Source organism: Anopheles bellator, chromosome 2 (genome assembly GCF_943735745.2).
Source record: "Anopheles bellator chromosome 2, idAnoBellAS_SP24_06.2, whole genome shotgun sequence".
Taxonomy (NCBI): domain Eukaryota; kingdom Metazoa; phylum Arthropoda; class Insecta; order Diptera; family Culicidae; genus Anopheles; species Anopheles bellator.
In genome coordinates this window covers 13,377,128-13,397,870 of record NC_071286.1, presented here as the reverse complement: position 1 = coordinate 13,397,870, position 20,743 = coordinate 13,377,128, and the positions used below count along the sequence as shown (strand labels likewise).

Here is a 20,743-nt window from a genome sequence, read left to right as displayed (position 1 = left end):
CCGGCCAGGGACTGGTCCGATGTGGAAGGGTTCCGACTTTCAATAGATTCAATGATGTGTTAGTGTGCACATGTGCGGTTCGACACCGGGCACGCATCGCATTACCGCCTCGAACTGCTGCCGTTGGTCATGTTGGCCATGATGCTGCTGTTGCCGGGAACGCAAGAACTACATTTCATATTCATGCTACTCCGGCTATAAATCATTCTCTGGTTCTTTTTTTCTCATTCTTTTATTTATTATTTTATGCTGGCTCCTGCATGATCAAAACATACCCGTCCGGTCGTTTAGATTGGCCTTCCCTTTCACGATGCTCCCCGGGACCGGTCTATTGAGAGACCGACCGCTGCACAATATCATCGCGACGTGTCTGTCACATAATGTCGCGATGGCGGAATGTCCCTTTTTTCCACTGAAATGTATTCAAACATTTCGCGCGCGCGGCCAAAAGAAAATGGCCGGCGAAGCTCTTGAAGTGGGAAAAAGTTGACCCGAAAACCGAAATGCGAAAAAACGACGTATGTCTCCGCGGTAGCGAACATAAAAATAAAATGTTTTATTAACTTGTAGCATGTAAATGTAGAGGCTCACTTTCGTACTAACCGGAACCAGGATCGCCAACCAGAGACTCCGTTGCCAACATTGTAAGCGTCAACATTTGTCGGGTTTGGTTTGGTTTAACTCAAATCTCTCTTGGAAACTCCTTAAATAAATAGAAAATAGCTCCCACTTACCAGGCCGCATTTTGCCGACAAAGTATTTGCTTGCGTGGGACAATTTATCCATCTCCGACGGTAGGTTTATCTCTCCCATCGGGCTTTGTTGGGCGGGTTTGACGACATCCACCAAGCGTTGGCTTCTTGCGTGGTGGCCTATGTCTCGTGTAGGCACAGCTTTGGCACGAGCTGATCGTGTAAAAATCAGAAAGGACATGCAAGGATAAGAAAACTAGTTTGAGCAATGGATTAGATCTGTTACGGAACGAAAATGCCAACCCCTTTTGCTAATCGGACAATAGCACGCACTGTGAACCGTTTGTAACGATCAAGCCTATTCCTTGTATCAATAATTCCCAATTTCAAATGGAAATTCAAACTACTCGCACCAAGATGCGGCAAACAAGAGGACACTTTCCAATTCATCATAAAAAGGTCATCCTTCAAACAGTGTACATATATCGCGTGACCGTGAGCGCCCTTGCTGGCGCCACTCTTTACATGCTCCGCCCGTCGAAAGTGGGTCGAAGCACCACTTTAAACAACTCTTCGAAATCCATCCCTGACGGGCCCCGGGGCCCATCCATCATTCTGGTGGCAATTTTCGAAACAGCTTTCTCAATCGATCCAATGAAGAACTGCTGCGCCACACCGATCCAGCCCTAACCTCAATTATGTCGAGTTCGCCCTCGGTAGAAGGGACGCATTCTGCCCTCTTTCTCACTGTGGACCGGAAGGACCGGTGCCGAGAACTTACCTTTCGCCGTACCTGTTGATACACTCCGGTGATGGGCCAAATCGGTGCTGCTTCCACCGCCTAATCGATATCTGAGGAGAAAACCGTCATCATCACCGCCATCATCACCGCCATCATCGCCGTTGTCATCGTCGGGTTGTCGGGGCCGTGCGAGAAAAGAGAAGAAAATTTAGCGTCTTTTCCGCTAGGGTTTTTTATTTAAAGAAAACTCCGGCACGATCCACACGCCACGTGAGCGTGGAATGGAAATGAACCACCTGCGACGGTCAGCGCCCGGATCCTAGCCATAAGAAAACTGGTCTCGAAGGTGCAAAATCTAGACCGAAGACCGGAAAGGCGAATCGAACTCGCAATCGGATCCGAGCGGTGATAAACATTAGCCACCGAAAGGGGCACTCCGGCGCCGGCTACGAATTCGGGATGCAGGATTGCCAATTTTTCCCGGACCCACCAGGGTCACGGCGTTTGGCAGACGGATTTGGGCTGGGGTGCGAAAGTGCGTAGCCCGACGAAAAAGATGATGGATATCGATTCCGAAACGTGCCTCCAGTGCCGAGCCCTGTGCCGAAGTCGATGGCAGAGAAGATAAATTTCATTTTCCGCCCACCCGGTGCCTTCACGCCTCCCTTTGAAGTGGGCCGACCCACGGTTCGTTTAAAGCACCCGGCCCACCACCTCTCGGGGTAGGCTTGTCGCTAGAGCGTTTTGGGGAAGTATTTTCCACTCTCAAATCCACTAACTCAAGCCGGCAACGATGACGACAACGATGACGATGGCGAACGGGGACGGTGCAAGGAAAAACGGCGCGTTTAGGGTGTCGTGTCAGTGGGGAGTGATAGAAACATCCGATGGTGAGCATAAATGGTAATAAAAAGGGAAAATTTAGATAAATTTGATTGAGTGCCGCACGTGAGCGGCCTGCGAACGGCCGGCGAATGCCGCCGTGCCACTCGGAGCCCGCTTCGAAGCCCGTTTTAGACCGTTTAGTATTCTTTTCGATTTCCGATAACGGGCAGGGCCGATGAATTGGCCAGCCTACCTGCCTGCCCTCTCTTGGAGTCTTGATTTTCCGTGCACGAGCCTCACCGTTCGCGGGCCACGAGCCCGTGGCTCACAAACTCCACCGAGAATTTGGCATCCTTCGCGTGGCCACCGGCTGCTAGGGCCTGTGGAAAAGTGAGAGAGGGGAAACGTGAAAATCCGGCTGCAAATAAGTGATGCCAAGTGGAACCGTAATTAACGGTGCGAAAAACCACCGGCCACCGGGCGCCTCCATCGCTCGCAAATTATGCGCGAAGATAACGGGACGACGGAAGCGCTGCCACTTGACCGTTACGTGAAAAATGACAGACTTCACGTATTAATCAGCGTCGTGCAACTTTTTCAACGGTAGCCGCCAAATTACTAAAAGAAAATTACAGGTGAATAAACTTCAGCCGCCCTCAATGCTTGTCGAATTACTTCGGCAACGTAAAATTAAATTTATGAACACAATTATAAATTTATTGTTTCCCGTTCGACCGACCGCCCATCTCGGTCGAACTGACCACCCAGTCTTCCTTCAGGTGAGCGCCCGATCGATAAACCCGGCGGCTCAATTATGGATGACTGTGTAATGGTCCGCCGGGGGTCAGAGTGCTACACAATTGATAGCGAAATTGCACCGAACCGAAGACTTTTCACGACCACTTTGAGACTTTGTCCGCCGTGGGTGGGCCGGTCCATTATCTTTGACTTTTTTGCGGGACGATCCGCACGCCGTGCGATGATTTAAGAGCCCCTAAAATGTGTCACGCCGGTGGCAGCATATAAATAAATGAATGCGAACGAAGCATCAACATCGGGTCGATGTCATCGGAAAGATGTCACGTGGGCGCGCTGTTCACCACAACGCCCACACCCATACAGAACAAATTGCCAATAAAGCTAGCCGGTCAGGATGGCCAGCCAGCGTAAGCCATTAAATTCAATCGCATTCTATAAAATGCGCTCCCATGTTGCCCGGCCACGTTCCCACTTTACGAATCCGATCGGCAGTAATCGAGTTACAAGCGACTCACGAATGGAAAATAAAAGTCCACGAAATGGACACGGTATGTTTTGCGTCTTTGACGACACCGTTTCGCCTTATTGCGCTCTACACTGTTCCTTACAGTTTGAAACTCCTGTACCTACATTTAAAAAGGATGCTTTATTGTATTCGTTTCGATTATTCTACTCAACAGATTGTATCGGGCCCCGCCGGTGAGTATCCTTCGCCTTAATTGCTCCGGCCCAAACAGCCCCCTAGAAGGCAAACAGCATCAGGAAGGCCATCATCAGACAGAACAAGCCCATCGCCTCGGACAGCGCGAAACCGAGGATGGCGTACGAGAAGATCTGCTGCTTCAGCGGCGGATTCCGGGCGTAGCCCAGCATCAGCGAGCCAAACACCGTCCCGATGCCGACACCGGAACCGGCGACTCCGATCGTAGCGAAACTCGCCCCCACCAGCTTGGCCGCCGTGTCCACGTCGGCCCGCCGGCACGACGTTCGAAAGCCGCGCCCAGCCACTTCCGGTGACCAGGCAGGGCGTTGTTGGGCCGGCGGAATGGCCATAGCCGTTCCGGCGAGAGGAGAGCTTCCTGGCAGGAGTTTTCCCCGGTGCTTAACGTTCGACAAACTACTCGCGGCGAGTGGCTGTTTGCCAGCGGAAGTGTCTTCCGTTGCTGCCCGAAAAATATCTGGAGAGTTGGACAACGAACAATATAGAGGGGTTTCGCTTTTTTAATTAAAACAACATCAAAATCTTCGCAATAATCGGAACAACAGCAAATTGTGGGTCATAAGCGAAAATACGAAATTGATTTTTTATGAGTGATTTGATAAGTGGTTAAAAGTAATAAAGCATTTGAAATAACAAGATACGGCTTAATAAGAAAAAAAGATTAAGTTTTCTTCTTACCTGTGCCATTTTGGATAATTTTGTAGCACGACATACGCTTTAAGAGTGATTTTGCTCCTTTTTCTCGCGCACCTTTAATGAGATCGACATTTTTTGTAGCACCTGTTGAAATGTTCAGTCCTAGAATAAAACAAAAATACAATTATAGTTTAAAAAGACATTGAATAATCAACCTAACTAACAAAAAAACCGTCAGAAGCGTACACTCCAGCCATTGGAGACGTTCAAAACGTAAATAATTACTTGAGCACGCTCTCAGCAAACGGCCAAATATGCCGTTGTGTGCTGAAAGGAAAACTTTTAGAGTAACTCAATGAAACCGTCAGCCACCGGGGCTGCCCCACAAATCCACCTTTCCCGAAGTCGTCAATTTTTGGGCGCCAAAGAAACAAATTGACCAAGGCGAAGAATAAATAGGGGAAAAATTCTTTTAAGCACACACGGGCAGCAGCAACGGTAGCGAGAGATACAATAAAACTTTTCCGATTTCCGTGACCACGGCCTCGTCCTGGCCGCTGCTGGTGCGTTGCTTCAGTTCCGGCCAGTTTACCTTGCGCCGGCAAGGTACCGATGCCGGGCAAAAATGGACACCTCGGCGGGGAAATGAAAATGAATGTGCAAGCGGGTGGGCGGCCAAGGACCACTGACCCATTTTCCGGATCCGACAAACCACCCAACCGCCCACCCGGCCACCTGCCATTTGTGCAAATCCACAACCGAAATCCACCCGAAACAACCAATGCGCTAAATGAGAAAAACAAACTTTCTCTTCTCACCCGGTCCCGGTGGGGAACGGGGAAAATCGGCGGCAAAGGTTCCTCCGGTGACCGGTGCAGAATGTTCTAAGGTCCCACCCAGCCTCCGGATGGGCCATTACGGCCGTCCACCGGAAGATGAGTTTTGTCGGCCGGTGAAACAAATCATTCCAGTTCGAGTTTGTCCCGCTGCATCCCTGAACCTTCCCCACCCGACATTTGGTCAATGGATTTTCACGCTAGTTCACCTCTCCCGTAAAGAAACCCTTCTAGAGCGACGAAAAATAAAACCAAAGCAACCACCTAAAATTTGTTTGCCAACAGAGGGCGCTATGGCAGCGTGGCGGATCTCGGAAGGCCATCCAACTCCCCACGGCCAAATGCCCGACCCCGGGGACCGAACCTGGCACCGAACAAACGGAACGGGGCTAGGAAGTGTGTAATTTTCTCACTAACTTTGGCACACAAACAGCGGCAGACCGTAGCGCGCCGGGGTGAATGTTTGCTTCGAAATCGCTTCACTATCGATAAAATGGACGGACCGGAAGCCGGCCGTGGCCAGGCCCTTTCGCAGCATCTCGCCTCACAATACCGCTCCACCCGGCAGCTGGCGCTGGAGAGAAGATACGAAAACGTGGAGTTAATAAAAGATGGATTAAGACAGCGGACAGCAGCGGTGGGCAGCACCGGTCGGGAAGGACCCGTTTTATTGCCTGCAACCTAGCAGCCCGTGTGGCGATAGTTTGCAACACCTTTCCCGCCGTGTGGCGGATTCACATCTTTCCGACCGTCGCCGACCGGCCAGATTGTTACTGCAATCAACTCACCTTTTGCTTTCGCAACCTTGGCAACCTTGGCTCCGCTGGTGGAATTTGTGATGGTCCAAAGTTTGTCTTCCTGCCCCGGTGTGCGGAGCAATCGGAACCGTGGCCGTGGGACCGGCTGTTAATGGTTTTATTATTATCTCGGATGCCGGATGCCACGACGGATTTGGGAGACCCCTTTCGTACCGGGGCTGCCTCCGCGAACAGGTGTATTGAACTTCTCTCGTCTGCGACTATCGTTTCCGTGCGATGCCGGACCAATGTCGGCGAGGCCAAATATTGTGCTATCAGAAGTAATAAATTGTCAATTTGGCCAAAGTTCCAGACCCCGACCGGATCGACCAGTTTCCTCCGTTTACCTCTTCAGCTGGGCCGCGGCTGGGTCCGAACTAGCGGCGCAAAATTCGAATTTGGTCCAATCCTCTATTCATTTCAGTCCGGTCGAAGGCAGCAGAAAAAGTGGTTCTCGCTCGCTCCTGGGACGGGAAAATTGAAAGAAAAATACCCGGACAGCGAAACGGAGCTGCACCGACACACTGGAGACGCCCTAACTTGCAATCAGATCCTTCGCTGCGAACAACAGCTGAAGCGCATTACGCCCAACGGTTGCTGCGATGATGCTGGTAACAATGATGGAGCAAACTTTGCCACCACGCCAATACTTTCTTCAAGCCGGGGCAGAGCAGGGCACACAAACAGAGTGAAAAACTTTCGCCGGCCGGCCGGGAACCGAATGAAAGATTGATACTCCGATGCTATTTCATCGCGCGCACTGTTTCGGGCGTCGGACATTTGTTTGCCCATCAGGGTGCGATGTGCGAAGGTGCCAAGCCAAGCACAGTGTGCTTTGCGGATTACTGACCGAAGGGACTAAATTGAAAAGTTTACGGACCAAATAACAAACTGGCAACACGGCGTGCGAGCTTCGGCCGATGGCGCGTCTTCTTCGCTGATAGTTTGACGGGTGCTTTGAGAGATGGTGTCCTCGGAGCCAAATGAGAGGATGGCCGATCAATCTCGGACAATAAAACCAATTCGACTCATTCCGAGGCACTTCAGCTCATATGGCGCGGAGGGCCAGTGATGAAAAATCCGCCTCGTTGCTGCAAGTTAAGATAAAAAATGGACCAGTTTTGGGGAAGCTTTGTGGATTCTGCTAGAAATTTGTGGCGTATTTCGCGAAAAGAAATAAACTGGAGAAGTTGATTTACAGCCTTGAAACACGTAATTTGCTGTGAAAAAATATTTCAAAATTACAGCGAAGGGGGGGATAGCAGCTCGTATATAAGTGATTTGATAGTATCCTGAACCACTTTTGCTCTGTGGGTCATAGTTTAGGCCAGGTTTAGTGATCTTTGAGCCCCACCTGGCGCCTCCATGGCTGACCAGTAGATACGGAATTATGGTTGTTTTTAAACAGCTTAAACACTGCGATATTCCAAAAACAAGCTCCGGCAAGCGTTTGATGTGATTTGGTAGCAATTTTCTTCAAGAGGTAGCAGAAAAGCAATGATCCTCACAAAACGTCATTTTCGGGCACAAAAGTTGACATGGTCTAACCCTTTCAAAGATCGGTTGCTAACTAAATTTATTGTTTTTTTTTATCTGTAATCGTTTACCTGCTGTCGAAACAAGGTCATGTTGCCAAAAAAGCAAAACTAGGAGGTACAAATTAACAGCAAGAGCCATCTTTTAAAAAGTCCGAATCTCAAGGTAGGACTTGGTAAATGTCGTCTCGATGTGCTTCACCCTTTGGTTCAACTTGGAACCAATGCAAGCGCTTCCTTCCAGATCCAGATCAAAGATTCAGAAATGCCATCCACGAGAAAAGCGTGAACAACAGTTTCACACTTCCACGGTGCGGTGGACCTAGACAGCTAGACAGGCAGCCGGACGGTGCCTTTCAGCCAGAACCAACCTAAACCAATAGTCTGCATACATTGACCAACCCCTCGATGCGCCGTGTAGTCGTCTCGGGTTCAAACGGCTTCGTAAACGAACAGCAAGCCACCCGGAGGCGGGTTCCATGCACACGCTGCGGGAATTGAAAATTATCCAAAGCGGGGAAACCCCATGGATCCCCCCGAAGGAGGACCCCCACCCAAGGGGAGCCTCGGGCGTTTCGTAGTGATTTCGAGCTCATCGAATTTCGCTAATGGTCGTGCGGTTTTTGGTGCGGATTTTATTTTATTTGCGCTTCGGGACGAACCGTGGGACACGTCGTGCGCATGGAAATGGACCGCATAATGTGGAGTTCGGAGTTCGATGCACCGGCCCAAAGGTCCAGGGAATCCGGGACAAAGGTGTCAATTTTTCCACGGCCCCATTTTTGCCCGCCCCCAAACTTCACGAATGGAAATCGGATCGCGCGCGCATTATGCTGTCAGCCATCATTGGCCCGTTCCTTTTTTTATCTTCTACCAATTTTACACCAATAATCATCGGGTTTAACGTTATTACGATTATTGTTATCAGCGTTTCATGATAGCACTTCATTACTGCCCATTTGTCGGTTTTCGGTGTCCCGTGTGCCTCTCATTTTGAATATTATCTGTTTTGGAAGGTAGCAATTTAAGTGTTTCTTTTTTTATCGTCCGAAAACATTGGCCACGTGCAAAACCAATCATAAAACACGATGATCTTCCGATTCGGGCGTCCTCGTGAGAAGTAATATTAAAGAACAACGTAACACTTTTCATTCTCCATTCTCTTCGTTCATTCAATAATGGGACGATTATTAACACAACAATCAGCCCCGTAAGCTGTCAGCGAACTGCAAACTTTAAAACAGTCCAACAACGGCAAATTACGAAAGCACGACCGTGAGAGCAAAGCCACAACATCGACACGGGCACGGAACTGTGCGGTCACCGAAACACATTGTGGTCACCGGGTGGCACCAAAAGCGTCCATTTGGGAAGAGAGTAAATCATTGCACAAAACCCCGGAATGGTCCCAATTTACCCTTCATTTGTTTTAATTTAATCATTATTGCGTTATCGGAGCGCAATTTTCGGCTTCAGTGGACGGTCCCAGTTTTTTCTCAGATCTGTAATTTTTATCCTGCTTTGCAGTTTTTTTTTCGTAGACAAAAAAACTCCCGCCAACCCATTGTGCTCGCACCAAAAGGCACCCAGGACCTGGCAGTTGAGCGGATGAGATTGGTAGCCTCGCGAGCCATCGGTTTGCTTCCATCGTGGTGCGAGGCCTCATTATGGTTCGATTTTATTTCCCCGACCGCAAAGCGCCATTTTCACCAGTTCATTCGTCGTCGTCGTCGGTTTGTAACATAATTTTAACGGTTATGCCTTTCCGTCCGGGTCGGCCGGCCGTTTGGTGGGTGGGTGGGAAAACTCCAAATTGGATTGCAGCCGTTATCGTTCGTTCGGGATGAATGAATGGGATTTAAACAAGATTTATAAAAATATAATTGAAGCCCCCCGACGACGACAGCAGCATCGAGTGTTGTGTTAAGGTTTTTAGATTTTCATTTCATGTGCATCAAAAGGCTGCGACAAAGGAAAATCGTCGCACAAGAAACATGAATTATTATAATTTGCACCGTAGACTGCGCCAGCAGCTGGGCGACAGAAAATTCGATACAATCAGCAAATTTTGTCCATTGTGCTCCGCGTCCAAAGTCTCGAACCTCCTTGGTGGACGGAGTGGACCAAAAGCGCAGCGTGATGATAAATCCACTTCCTCAGCGAAAAGAACACTCATGCCCGTGCCGCTGTGCACCCGAAAGTTGGCGGGAAGAAGCACACGGTTCGAAAAAGTAACACAACGCCACCGAACCCGGAAGCAATCGACAGCACCGTCGCAGGATGGAAGGAAAAGGATATTGCCTCCGGAAGACCCATAAAGCCATTGCGCAAAGCGGAGCGAGCCCCTGCGGCGGCGGCTGGTGTGCGGAGGACAAGCTGGCACTGCCGGCTAACGAAGAGAATTAAATAAATTTCATTTTCGCCCGCCCGACGCCAACGACGGCCAACGTGGGGCTGACTATCCCCGATGCGGGATCGTTGGGTTGCAAATTATCTAATCATTTATTCCATTTATCATTAAAAAGCGAAACTACGGAGCGTGGGTTAGAAAAAAAACGGGGGCCATTTTAAAGCGCTGCATTTCGTTTTTCATCCTTAGTTCAGTTCTCCTCTAACCGCCGGACACTGCCCGAACGAACGTTTGTCTGATTTCCCGAAGCCACAAAATATCCTCAGAGACTCGCGAAACTGGAAGTAATACTTTCGTTCACCGTAAGATGGATTGTGACGGAGACATGCTGACGCGAGCAATCGGATTAATTTCTTCGAGCCTTTGGCCGTTTCCGTGCAGGCTGCACTGCACGTCCGGATGAAGCCACGTAAAAGCAAAAACATGTGATGTCGGGCCGGACTGTGGACTAACAGATTATGGAATCCGAAACAAATGGTACAGACAGGCAGTGGCTCTTATCAGGCTCGACAGTGGGAACCAGACGAACTGAAAGTGCCGGCCCCCATTATCGCCATCGCCCGCAACACAGGGTATAAAGAGAAATTAATTTCTGTTCATTTTGCCAAATAAATTCATCCCCCTTTAATTCGCTAAGGATCGCTCTTTATCAGCTAACCCAGAGAGCGGCTGAAACGGTAGACTCTTTTGGGTTTCTTTTCTGATTTTTATTTCTTAAACGCTGGCTGAATACTGGCCCCTTAAAAGATGCCGTATGCTGTAACTGTAAATTGCAACAATAAGGAGGGACTAAAAAGAGGAAACCACAAAAAGGAAACGATTCGCCTTGATTTATGCGCCTCGGCAGAGCATCGACAGCGTCGTTCGACTCTTTGGGTAACCAGCGAACCGGTCGTAGACGATCGGAAAAACCGCGGCTAGACTTTTCACTTCAATGAACCCCATCGAGATTTGGTTGCCATTTTTCATAACATTCCGAGACCACGCAAAGCAGAACGAAAGAGACCGGCACCAATTTGTTCGACGCATTCCATGAAGGGCTTACAGCGTCCGAAAAGGGTCGGCCAAGATGATAAAGAAAGAGGAATGGTTCCCTGAAAAACGCAGTTTTGGATATGTACGAGGCTTTTATTCGCAGCAATGAATTGCAACGTTTATAACAAAAAACGACTGTACCCGCGCCTCACATGTTATCGAAGTTGTATCGATCTTTTAGCTTCTTGCGTATTCTAATCCCCACGATCAGTCGCCTCCAGTTGGCGTAGATACGCTTCCGGCGTCGTTCCTGCTCCTTCTCTGCCAGCACCATCTGCTCCTGGTACCATTCGTCGACGACCTGTTCGCGGAACTCTTCACACACCACGAACCCATCGTACACCGCCTGACATCCACCCTTCCGGTACTCGAACCCGGTAATGGCCTGTGCGCAGTCCACACGCAACCGCCGGCAGATCCGATTCAGCCCGGGAAGTTGTAGATGCACCGTGCCCTTGGGAAGCATGCAGGGCTTGAAAAGGTCCACGTTACCGTACGCAGTGCGCGGCACGAGCCCATCCTTGGCCACCGGCGGCTCGTAGTCTTGCACCTGCCACTCACCGAACAACTCCACCATTTGGTCGCCCACCGTGGCCGTCCCCTTAAACCGATCGTGCTTTGCCTTCACCGCCTTGTACGGTTCTTCGTATAAGCGGACCGTCTTGGCCTGACGTAACCATCCGTCGCGGGAGTAGAGCGTGTAAATGCAATTGCGCAGATAAATCGCCTCCTCCCGAATGCGACCCACGATCGGTGCATCGGGTGGATAGATCGCTTCGTTACGCCGTAGAAAACGCTCGATGGCGTATTTCGGGTGGTTCCGATACTCGCCAATCTGCTCCGGAAACGGCCGTTTGTTTAGCAAGCGCTCAAACTTGATGTCCTCGATTATGTCACGCTTATTACGCGTGCCCCGATACGGACCGAGGGCCTCCTCGAGCCAAGCATCGTTGACGCGAAGTTTACTCTTTTTACTCCCAAAGCGTGAGATGTATCGGGGTGAGACGTCCTTTATTGTGCCATCGTTGTGCCATGCCAGCACATACGCGATCGGTTGGGTTGCTTGTTTCTGAATCGGAAAAGGAGAAACGCCGTTCATTTTAGTGAAAAAAGATCTTCGGCCAGTGGGGACTTACCACAACGTCCTCCAGTCGGTGCACGCTACCGTTCAGCACGTCTATCGTGACCCACTTGTCCTCGTGCTCGCAGAACACTTCCACCCAGTAGTCCACACCGAGTTTTCCTTTTTGGTTCGCTTTTATCTTACAATCTCCGCCATTCCGTGCCCTCGTCTGGTTGCTCTTGCTCGTGAAACGGGCCGCCCGGGCTCGATAGGCGGCCAAGATGCGTTGTCTTCTTCGTTGCGCCTCACCAGCCGGATCCTTCGATTCGGAGGCATGCGACGTGCCTGCCTTGGGCCGATTGCTTCCCAACGTTAGAAAAGAGGTCTCCATTAGCTTCATCTTCTTTCCCCCTAATCTGTTCCCGACATCGTCCGCGCCACCGTCCAGCTGGGGTATGGTGAACCCATCCACGAATCCTTTCCGCTTCCTGACACTATCGCTCTTCACCGTTCGCTCGCGCTGTTTCGCGATCTGTGCCAGGAGTTTCTGCTTCGCCACGTACACCATGCTTTCCTGTGGTGCTTGGCGAAAGTCGTGCAGTAGCTCTCGTTCCATCGCCAATTCCCGCGCAGTCTGGGGAACCATTTTGTATAGCTGATCAGGGGGGACTTGCTTCGGTGGAACGGTGGCGGAAATGACGAGCCGACAGTAAACACCCAGCGATCGGAGCAGCAGCGCAAACAGAAGAATGTAGTCGCGCTTGCAGTACGCCATCCGCCTGGAGATGGCAAAGATTAGAAATGGGCCCAAGTTTGGGTGCTTCTTCCGCCGGTAGAACATCGTGGTATCTTTTAGTGTGATCGTGCGCCTGTAGAAGCGTGTCAGTTCCTGAAAGTACCGCAGATTGGTAAGGCCGTTCGGGCGTGTCGCATTGCTTCTCGCCCCTGGGAGTAGTTTGCGTTGCATTAGGCGTATCAATGAAGGTTTACGCAGTTCATTATTGACGTAAGTACCGTGACCGATCCAGCATAGGAGCGAAACTTTGTGCAGATTGATTTGAGCTTCGCGCTTTTCGCGGTTCATGAAACGTTTAAGGGCCGACAGTGCATCGAACGTGCGTTTCTTGCCTTTACTGTCGGTGGTCACTGAAGCTTTTAACGTTATTTCGATATCTTTTGCCTTCGCACTTTGATCGATCGTTGGCACAGCCACGAAATCGGTTCTACCGATGCCGGCAGTTAGCGACGACTTGCCGCACTGCTTCGCCAAACGTTCGCCCGTGTGCAAAATACTTGCAACAACCTCCCGGTGGTCCTCCTTTGAAGGAGCCGTATTCAAACTACATTTGTCACCCGATTTCAATGTTACACTGGAAATGGAAGGTTTTGAAGAACAAGAGGGCAGTGGTTCGGCTAGTCGCAGCGCCTGAGCGTGGACCTCGGTTGACTGGCTAATTTGTTGCATCAATTTCAGGCCCAATTCAACGTCCGTTCCCATAATTTGATTTTCAGGTGGTGAATTGGCGCCGGTGCTTGATTGTGGACCCGTCACATCGCCACTGTCGGACTCATTTTCTGAATCGGTTAACTCAATCCCTGCATTGCAGTCAAAGAAGAGGTCCACCGCTTGACGTTCTTCCTTTTCCTGTGCCGTCGATCGGAAAAAGTCAGAGCTTAGGTCGAGCTTACTTGGATCGACCAGATAGTCATCGCCGCTACTCTCTGACTCGTCGCCATCTTTGGCGGGGACTTTGGCGACTTTCGTAGCTTCCTTCGATGTGCTCGGTTTAGAGGGATGCGATAATAAATCCGGTCGGTATCTGCGATAAAGTTGCTCTACCGTGAAGGTGGTCAACTTTATTGGTTCATCTGCGTCGGGACTTCTTCTGCGTACTCGTTTGGCGGTAACACGAACGTTGGTCTTACGCTGTGCTTTTTGTTGCTTTTTATCTTCAGCGTCCGTGTCTTCATCGCTGCAACTCGCGTCTGACACTGCCAGTTGTTCCGTTTCATCTTCAATTGTTGTTTCCGGCAAATCGATGCCTTTCTTGGCGGCCAACCTTCGTGACACACGCACGGGGCCCGAAAGAAGTACTCTGCAGAACAAACCATGACTCACGAATTGAAACCGATTGTGAAATTCTGACAAAACCACTTACAGTTTTTTCACTAACTTTCGCTGTCCACTTTTCTTTGCCTGAATGCCTGCTTGTTGGGGTGCTTTTTTCGCTTCAGACCGCTCAGCGCGATCCGGTGTCCATTCATCTTCACTGGCAGAAAAGTCGGCCGCTGATTCAGACTCCTCATCCGTTTCATTTTCGACATCGTCGTACAAATCGGCCGTAGATTCCATGTTAGCAGCAGTCCTTGGTTTGTTAAGTGTAACAGGTTCGAACTCCAAACATTTTCCACGCAAACGAACAAACAATTTCACGATTTGCACACGAAAGAACAATGTGCCTAAGGGCTGAACGGGTTTGTTTGGAATACGTTGTTTGCCGGGAATCAATAATAAACATAATCGTGCACAATGGCAAAAATGACAGCTGTCAATGCTGAAGGGCAAGAAAACTGCTCGAATTAACTTCGTGATTTCTTCGAGCAGAAAACATTTAAAACTGCTCACATTAAGCAGACCCAAAAAGGAGTCGAAAGATTTATGAAAAACGTCCAAATAATTTGGTTTATTATCAAATATCTAATTTTCTCCGCATGTGTGATTCATATACGCTTTGCCCGTCAGTGCAACCCTTTCAGAGAAACTGATCGTACCGTTCCCTTTGCTTTTCGAAGACTTGTTCTCCTCGGAGCGCACGTTATCGATAATACTTTCGACAAATTTTGTTAACCCAAAGGCAAGCTGGTGGAAAGTTTTCTTCTCAGCCTCGGTCTTCGGTTTGCCTAAATATTGAACGACCGTAGCAAAAAGCGTATCGTTCAGTATCCTAATTTCCTGTGGCACTTGCTCCATGTTGATACAATCCATTTGTACAATCAGATCCGGAAGCTTTTCAATAATTCGCTTGGCCAACATATCGAAGGCAGCCTTTTTCGTTCGAGATTGCAAATCGTTATAAATCCTCTGTGATTTTAATTTGCCTCGACTGGTCTGGATTTCCAAACTTTCTCTGCTGGAATAGTTTTTTTGCTTTCCGCTGAAACCAAATAAAGTTCACGATCAATTCCTTCCGATAGGCTGAAAACTTCTTACCCTTGCTGTACGATCTTCGTTTTCATACGATCCACCATATCCGGCTTCATACAGTGTTTAAACTGCGACAGAGTTGCTTCCACCAGCACTTTTCTGGGAAGAGCAAGTTTCTGTAAGCGGGTCAGATTGGCAGCGCTGTCCGAGACCTTGTCGTTTGACTTTCGCTCCACCAGACACTGTGAGCCGAGAGCCTCGGACAAGACCGATGTTCGGGACAATTTGGCACCAACCACCGATTCCGCAGATTCGTTTACAGAATTGGCCATTTTTCCTAACAGGTTAACTCACTTCGATTTAGTCAACTTTCCCAGCCATCAGCCGTAGCCGAACTAAATCAAGCATCGGTAAGCCAGGAGCTCTTTGATCGTTTTTACCACCCATCACTGCAACCGAAAGGGTACTCTGATTGAACTTTTGCTTCGAATCAATTTTATTTTTTCATATTATGTGTAATTATCGTAATATTTACGAGTTCCGTAATACAGTTACTGAAACTTTCATTTGAATGGCCACCTCATACCGGCTCATCCGTAGCGGACCCCTTCTATTCGAGGGTAGGTTGGCTTGTTTGCTTTGTCTGCGACTCGTGCCAGGCCTTGTTGATCATGCGTTTCGTCTCGGGATCACCGGATTCGTACAGTTGCTGCATAATATTCATCAGGCCCGCTGAAGGGTCATCGGTCGCAGAAACTTTCTTACCGTCGGACATCCGCTCATTCTTGAGGTCTTGTAGCCGTTTGGCCGTGAGTGTCAGGTGGGCCCACTTGGCAGGGCTCTGTTTTGCCAGATAGATGGCCACCATATCGGACTTTACACGCCGGTAGCTCTTTTCCGCATCGATCCTGTTCAGTAGATGGTTCACGACGAAAATGTAGTCCTTGTTGTTGAGATCGCTGATCACAAGCTGGAACGAGTTCTCCGTGAACTCCACATTAACGTTATCCTCCGGCACCTGCTGTACGCCGTTCACCGTGACGAAGATTTTTATAAACTTATCACTCTGATCCCACGCGTACTCCTTCAGCTCGACCTGGTAGCGGCGAATGTCACCGGGCGCCGACACGGGGGTCGGGGCGGGACGCGTGACGCCTTGTTCGCTGCTGCTTTGGGCTGCCAGCAGATCGCGCTGCCGCTGAATGTCCGTTTCTAGCTTGCGTACATCGATGGCGAGCATCTGTTGCACGCGGCTTCTCTGGGCAGTGGCCGCCAGTTTTCGCATCTCCTCCAGGTCCAGTGTTAGCTGGTGAAACAAAGACACGAGAGGAATCAGGGAGTGTTCGTCACACGAAGTGTGGCACCCGCTTGAATCTTTACTTACATTTTCAATTGCTTCTCGCGACATCTTAGCTGAATGTGTTGATTAGGCGCTAGTCTCAGTCTAATTAATCAATATGAGACGATTTTCAATCAAGAACACTTTAACCGGTTCGGCTTTTGGTGTGGCTCACGTTTTCTTCGGGTGGCTTTGACAACAGCTTATTCGCTTGTTTCTACTTTTCATGCTTCTTGATGTTTCGCGAATCTTCGGAACAGCGGCGAAAATCGACGGCACACGCTTCTGAAAAATACAACTTCAAACTGGCAGTTGCAATTGCAGCACCCGCCACATTAAGTTTCTTTTTTACATTTGCTTCACACTTCAAGAGAAAGAGGCAATATATGAATTTTTAGTGAAAAATCACACAAAAAGCTTTTCGGTTTCAATTTAGAGAGCTGTTCCAAACGCACAGCCTAACGTCGCGGTGTGTTTGGCATTTCGCCCCGTTTTCGTTTCGTCTTTTGCGCGGGCATTGATAACAAACGTCAATCGGCCTCCACAAAACAATCGATTTTATGTTCCCGTGCAAAATCGGTAAACAAAGGAGGGATCAAAACAATCCGCGCGTAGGTAGTTAGTGTTAGTTTAGTCTCCTAAAGATTCCCCCCTTAGAATCTGCGTCGAAGGGGCAGATACTGTTTGAGGCACTTGAAGAATTCGCGGCTGAAGGAGACACCGGAACTATCGGGTTCGTGTGGGCGTACTGAGTGGTGCGACGACCGTTCTATCTGCATACGCCTACTCGCGCACAGTGCATCGGACTCTTTCCTTCACCGGAAGTACCCTTCAGAGGACCGCCGCGCTGGTGGCTAAGGGCCCGGACCGCAACGGCGCACCCAGTCGGTCAAGATAGGTCAAACGAGCAGCATGTCGTTGAATGAAGGTATCGCGGTCGTTACGAAGGTGGTTCCCAGTGTACGGTGCCGCGCGGCCGATTCCACCGCGTCGTTGCTCACGCGCGAAGATCTCGACGCCGGGCCCATCAGTTTGGACGAAATCGAGGCCGGGCTGTGGCTGGGCAATGCGTCGGCTGCCGCTGACCTACCGACCCTGAATCGGAACTCCATCCGCACCATCCTGTCGATCGATTCCGTGCCCTTGCCGGTCCACATAACGGATCATCCGAATTTGCGCGTCCGCCACGTCCAAGCGGCCGATGTTCCGCGCGAGGATTTGATTCGCCACTTCGAGGAAAACAACCGGTTCATCCGGGACAGCTTGGATGCAGGGCGGCACGTGCTAGTGCACTGCTACTTCGGTGTTAGTCGCAGTGCCACGGTGGTCATTGCGTATCTGATGGAAAAGTACCGTCTCGGGTACGACGCCGCCTTCCAGCGGGTTCGAGCGAAGCGTCGCTTCGTCATGCCGAATCCCGGGTTTGTCAATCAACTCAAACTGTACGCCCGCATGGGCTATCGGATCGATCGGACCAACGAGCGGTACAAACTGTTTCGGTTGCGGCTGGCCGGAGATAATGTGCGCAAAGCGAAACGACTGCCCACGGAGTGCATGGACGTGGTAAAGGGCGATCCGGGTGTGATCCAGGAATCGCCTGAACCGTTCGTCTACCGGTGCCGAAAGTGCCGCCGTGTGGTGGCATCGAGAAGTAATCTGCTGCTACACAAACCGAAGGCCGCCACCGCAGGTTTGTCGCAACTTCCTGCAAAGGTGGGTCGCGAAGCGGAAACTACGTTGGAGGAGAGTGCGGCAGATGAAGCGATTGACACGGCAAACGATGCCGAAGTGGGCACCGAAGCTTCCATTAGCATGGCTCCCGCAACCGGAGTGACCGAGCTGACCGAGCAGCTACGTCGCAGCTCAATCAGCAGCGAGCAGAGCAACCGATCCTCGGACAAGGAGACGCCGATGTGTAGCAAAATCTACTTCATCGAACCGCTCGCCTGGATGACGGACATCTATCGGAACACACAGGGACGACTGTACTGCCCCAAGTGCACGGTCAAGCTGGGAAGCTTCAACTGGGTGATGGGTGAGTAGCTCTGTCCACCCTCACTGGTCTACCATTTTAACGGCTTCAATCCAAACTCTTCCACCCCTGTTCCCACTTCCAGCAACAAAGTGTCCGTGTGGGGCCGAAATTTTTCCCGCATTCTATCTCGTGCCGTCGAAAACGGAATACTCGACCGTGGTACAGAATGTGCAGGTCACGGTGTAAAGAAAGAAAAACATCCAATCCCGCCCCGAATCCGAAGCAGCAGAACACGAAAGGAAGACGCGCCGCCAGGATTTGGAAGCATTGCGGTTTCACTGTCATCATTATTTTTTATCTTGCCAGTATTTTTTGGTTTCAATTTCGTCCGCGTCATCGCTGTTTTGTGCGTTTATAAATAGTTTCTCTGACGCGAAGGGCAAACAGGTTTCACTCGGAGCGGTTGAATCGAACCGTCAATAGATGTGTGCAACTGTCCTGGAGAACATTGGCAAAGAAGTGGCACGAGCGTGGGAACGAACATCCTAGTTCGCGAGTCCGATCCCGTTGGTGCCATCTTGTCGCCCTTAAGTATGCTTTCTCGCATAAATCAGCTCTACTCAATGTCATTCGTTGTGATCGATGCAAAACGGGGGGAAGGCTAAAAATAGGTCAATTGCCATGTTCACCATCCTTTCGCGGTTGCATCAGTTATCAGCGGCAATCATCCTCCCATGCCGGGACATTGTCACAGACTCTTCTTTTGGCACACAAATCACACTACTGTGCCGCCCGTCCCCCTTAACAGTCCCATTAGGCTTGACATTGGCGAAACCGTGGCCTCTAAATCGATAGCTGCGCCTGCTGTTCGAACCAACAAACCTCTTCTGGTCGACAATGAACAATGGGGATTGCAACTGCGCAGACTAACGGCGACCATAGGGGCGGATGAACAGCAACAAAAGGAAACGGAATTGTTTCTTATCTGGCAAAAGGATGTGCTTGCGACCCGTTGGTGCTGGTGACAGCAGCAACCGGCGGTGTTGCGATTGCAGCCTTTCTTTTCTGTTTTCAGTCACGATGAGAACGATGAGCGGAACTGCTGGAACTCGGAAAATGTATTTCATTATTCACCAGTACAAACTTTTTGACGACGTGGGCCACTAACGTGAGGGAACGAGGGAGAGGAAGAGAGAGAGCGACAACGGGAAGGTTAGGTAGTGGCACGTTCGGTAAACGCGGCAAATTCGACGATGCAGAAGCATGAAAGATCCACAAGAATGGTTTTTTTTCGCGCGCCCCTTGAAACCGAAACGAGCTTGAGGATAGGGCAAGCATTTAAAGCAAAACAAGCAAATATCTGCCGCTACTAGCGTAATGGCAGCGCAACGATACGGGGAATATTTAATATGATAAACGTAGGAACTACTTAATCGAACGTTGTGCAGAGTGAAATGTTGCGCCATAACATGACACAATAATCTATACACCCAACATTTGTCGCTCTAATGCGCTTCGCTATATTATCTTACTTCGTGTACAAAGCCAAAGCAAGTGTCCAAGGGACTCGTAATATTCTTTACAGCTCATGAAGAAGATAAAAAAAACACTAACGCATCAATATTTATTCAACTTGTCGTGTGTTAAGAACTGTAGGTGTATGCGTCCGGTAAAGGGCTTAAGGTTTAAATGTGAATTGTGTGTGGTGTGTCGAAGAAATTGTTAAATCCCTTCATTGAACACAATTTATGAAAAGCAATCGCAGAGAAGGAGTGATTTAAAAGCACAAAAAGCAACAAACGGTGCAACTGTTTGTCTTCCTTCGGTAAACACTCCGAAAGGAGGCCTATTTAATGCCGAAGCTTCACCGAAGGTGCTCAAAGAGGTGAGCGAAGGATATTGTATTTGCAGCCGAAAAAACGGCATTCCAAACGGGTTTACTTAATATGCGTAGTGAGCAACAGCCATTACTAAATGGACACTAGGCAGAAGATAATCAAAATATATACATGTGCATAGACTTTGCCACAAGATGGAGAGCAACCACACCATGGTAAGTATACATATATATCTATCTTTTTACAAATCTGCCTGTCGTAGTGAACGCAAACGTAAACGTAAAACCAACCGAAACGCTATATACACATTCCGAAACAATCTGAGAATCAAAACTGTTGATATGGTAACAATAAATGGAAGTAGGTAACACCACTAGCCCAATTGGGAGCGAGTT

At 49.6% G+C, this 20,743-nt stretch overlaps 4 protein-coding genes across 4 annotated transcripts; 1 reads left to right on the top strand and 3 right to left on the bottom strand.

The window, feature by feature from the left end:
• Positions 1 to 3,759: 3,759 nt before the first annotated feature.
• Positions 3,760 to 4,071, bottom strand: LOC131207018 (ATP synthase F(0) complex subunit C1, mitochondrial-like). The gene has a single exon (XM_058199626.1). The coding sequence runs from the start codon at positions 4,069 to 4,071 to the stop codon at positions 3,760 to 3,762; it is 312 nt and encodes a 103-aa protein (XP_058055609.1).
• Positions 4,072 to 11,136: 7,065 nt separating this feature from the next.
• LOC131207017 (DNA repair protein complementing XP-C cells homolog) lies at positions 11,137 to 15,528 on the bottom strand. The gene is made up of 4 exons (XM_058199624.1): positions 15,517 to 15,528; positions 15,263 to 15,438; positions 12,125 to 14,147; positions 11,137 to 12,057 (listed from the first exon to the last, which is right to left on the bottom strand). The coding sequence occupies exons 1-4, from the start codon at positions 15,526 to 15,528 to the stop codon at positions 11,137 to 11,139; spliced, it is 3,132 nt and encodes a 1,043-aa protein (XP_058055607.1).
• Positions 15,529 to 15,685: 157 nt separating this feature from the next.
• Positions 15,686 to 16,733, bottom strand: LOC131210302 (calcyclin-binding protein). The gene is made up of 2 exons (XM_058203529.1): positions 16,581 to 16,733; positions 15,686 to 16,502 (listed from the first exon to the last, which is right to left on the bottom strand). The coding sequence occupies exons 1-2, from the start codon at positions 16,602 to 16,604 to the stop codon at positions 15,807 to 15,809; spliced, it is 720 nt and encodes a 239-aa protein (XP_058059512.1). The 5' UTR covers positions 16,605 to 16,733; the 3' UTR covers positions 15,686 to 15,806.
• Positions 16,734 to 17,262: 529 nt separating this feature from the next.
• LOC131209318 (dual specificity protein phosphatase MPK-4) lies at positions 17,263 to 20,716 on the top strand. The gene is made up of 2 exons (XM_058202362.1): positions 17,263 to 18,570; positions 18,653 to 20,716. The coding sequence occupies exons 1-2, from the start codon at positions 17,448 to 17,450 to the stop codon at positions 18,754 to 18,756; spliced, it is 1,227 nt and encodes a 408-aa protein (XP_058058345.1). The 5' UTR covers positions 17,263 to 17,447; the 3' UTR covers positions 18,757 to 20,716.
• The last annotated feature ends 27 nt before the right edge of the window (positions 20,717 to 20,743 follow it).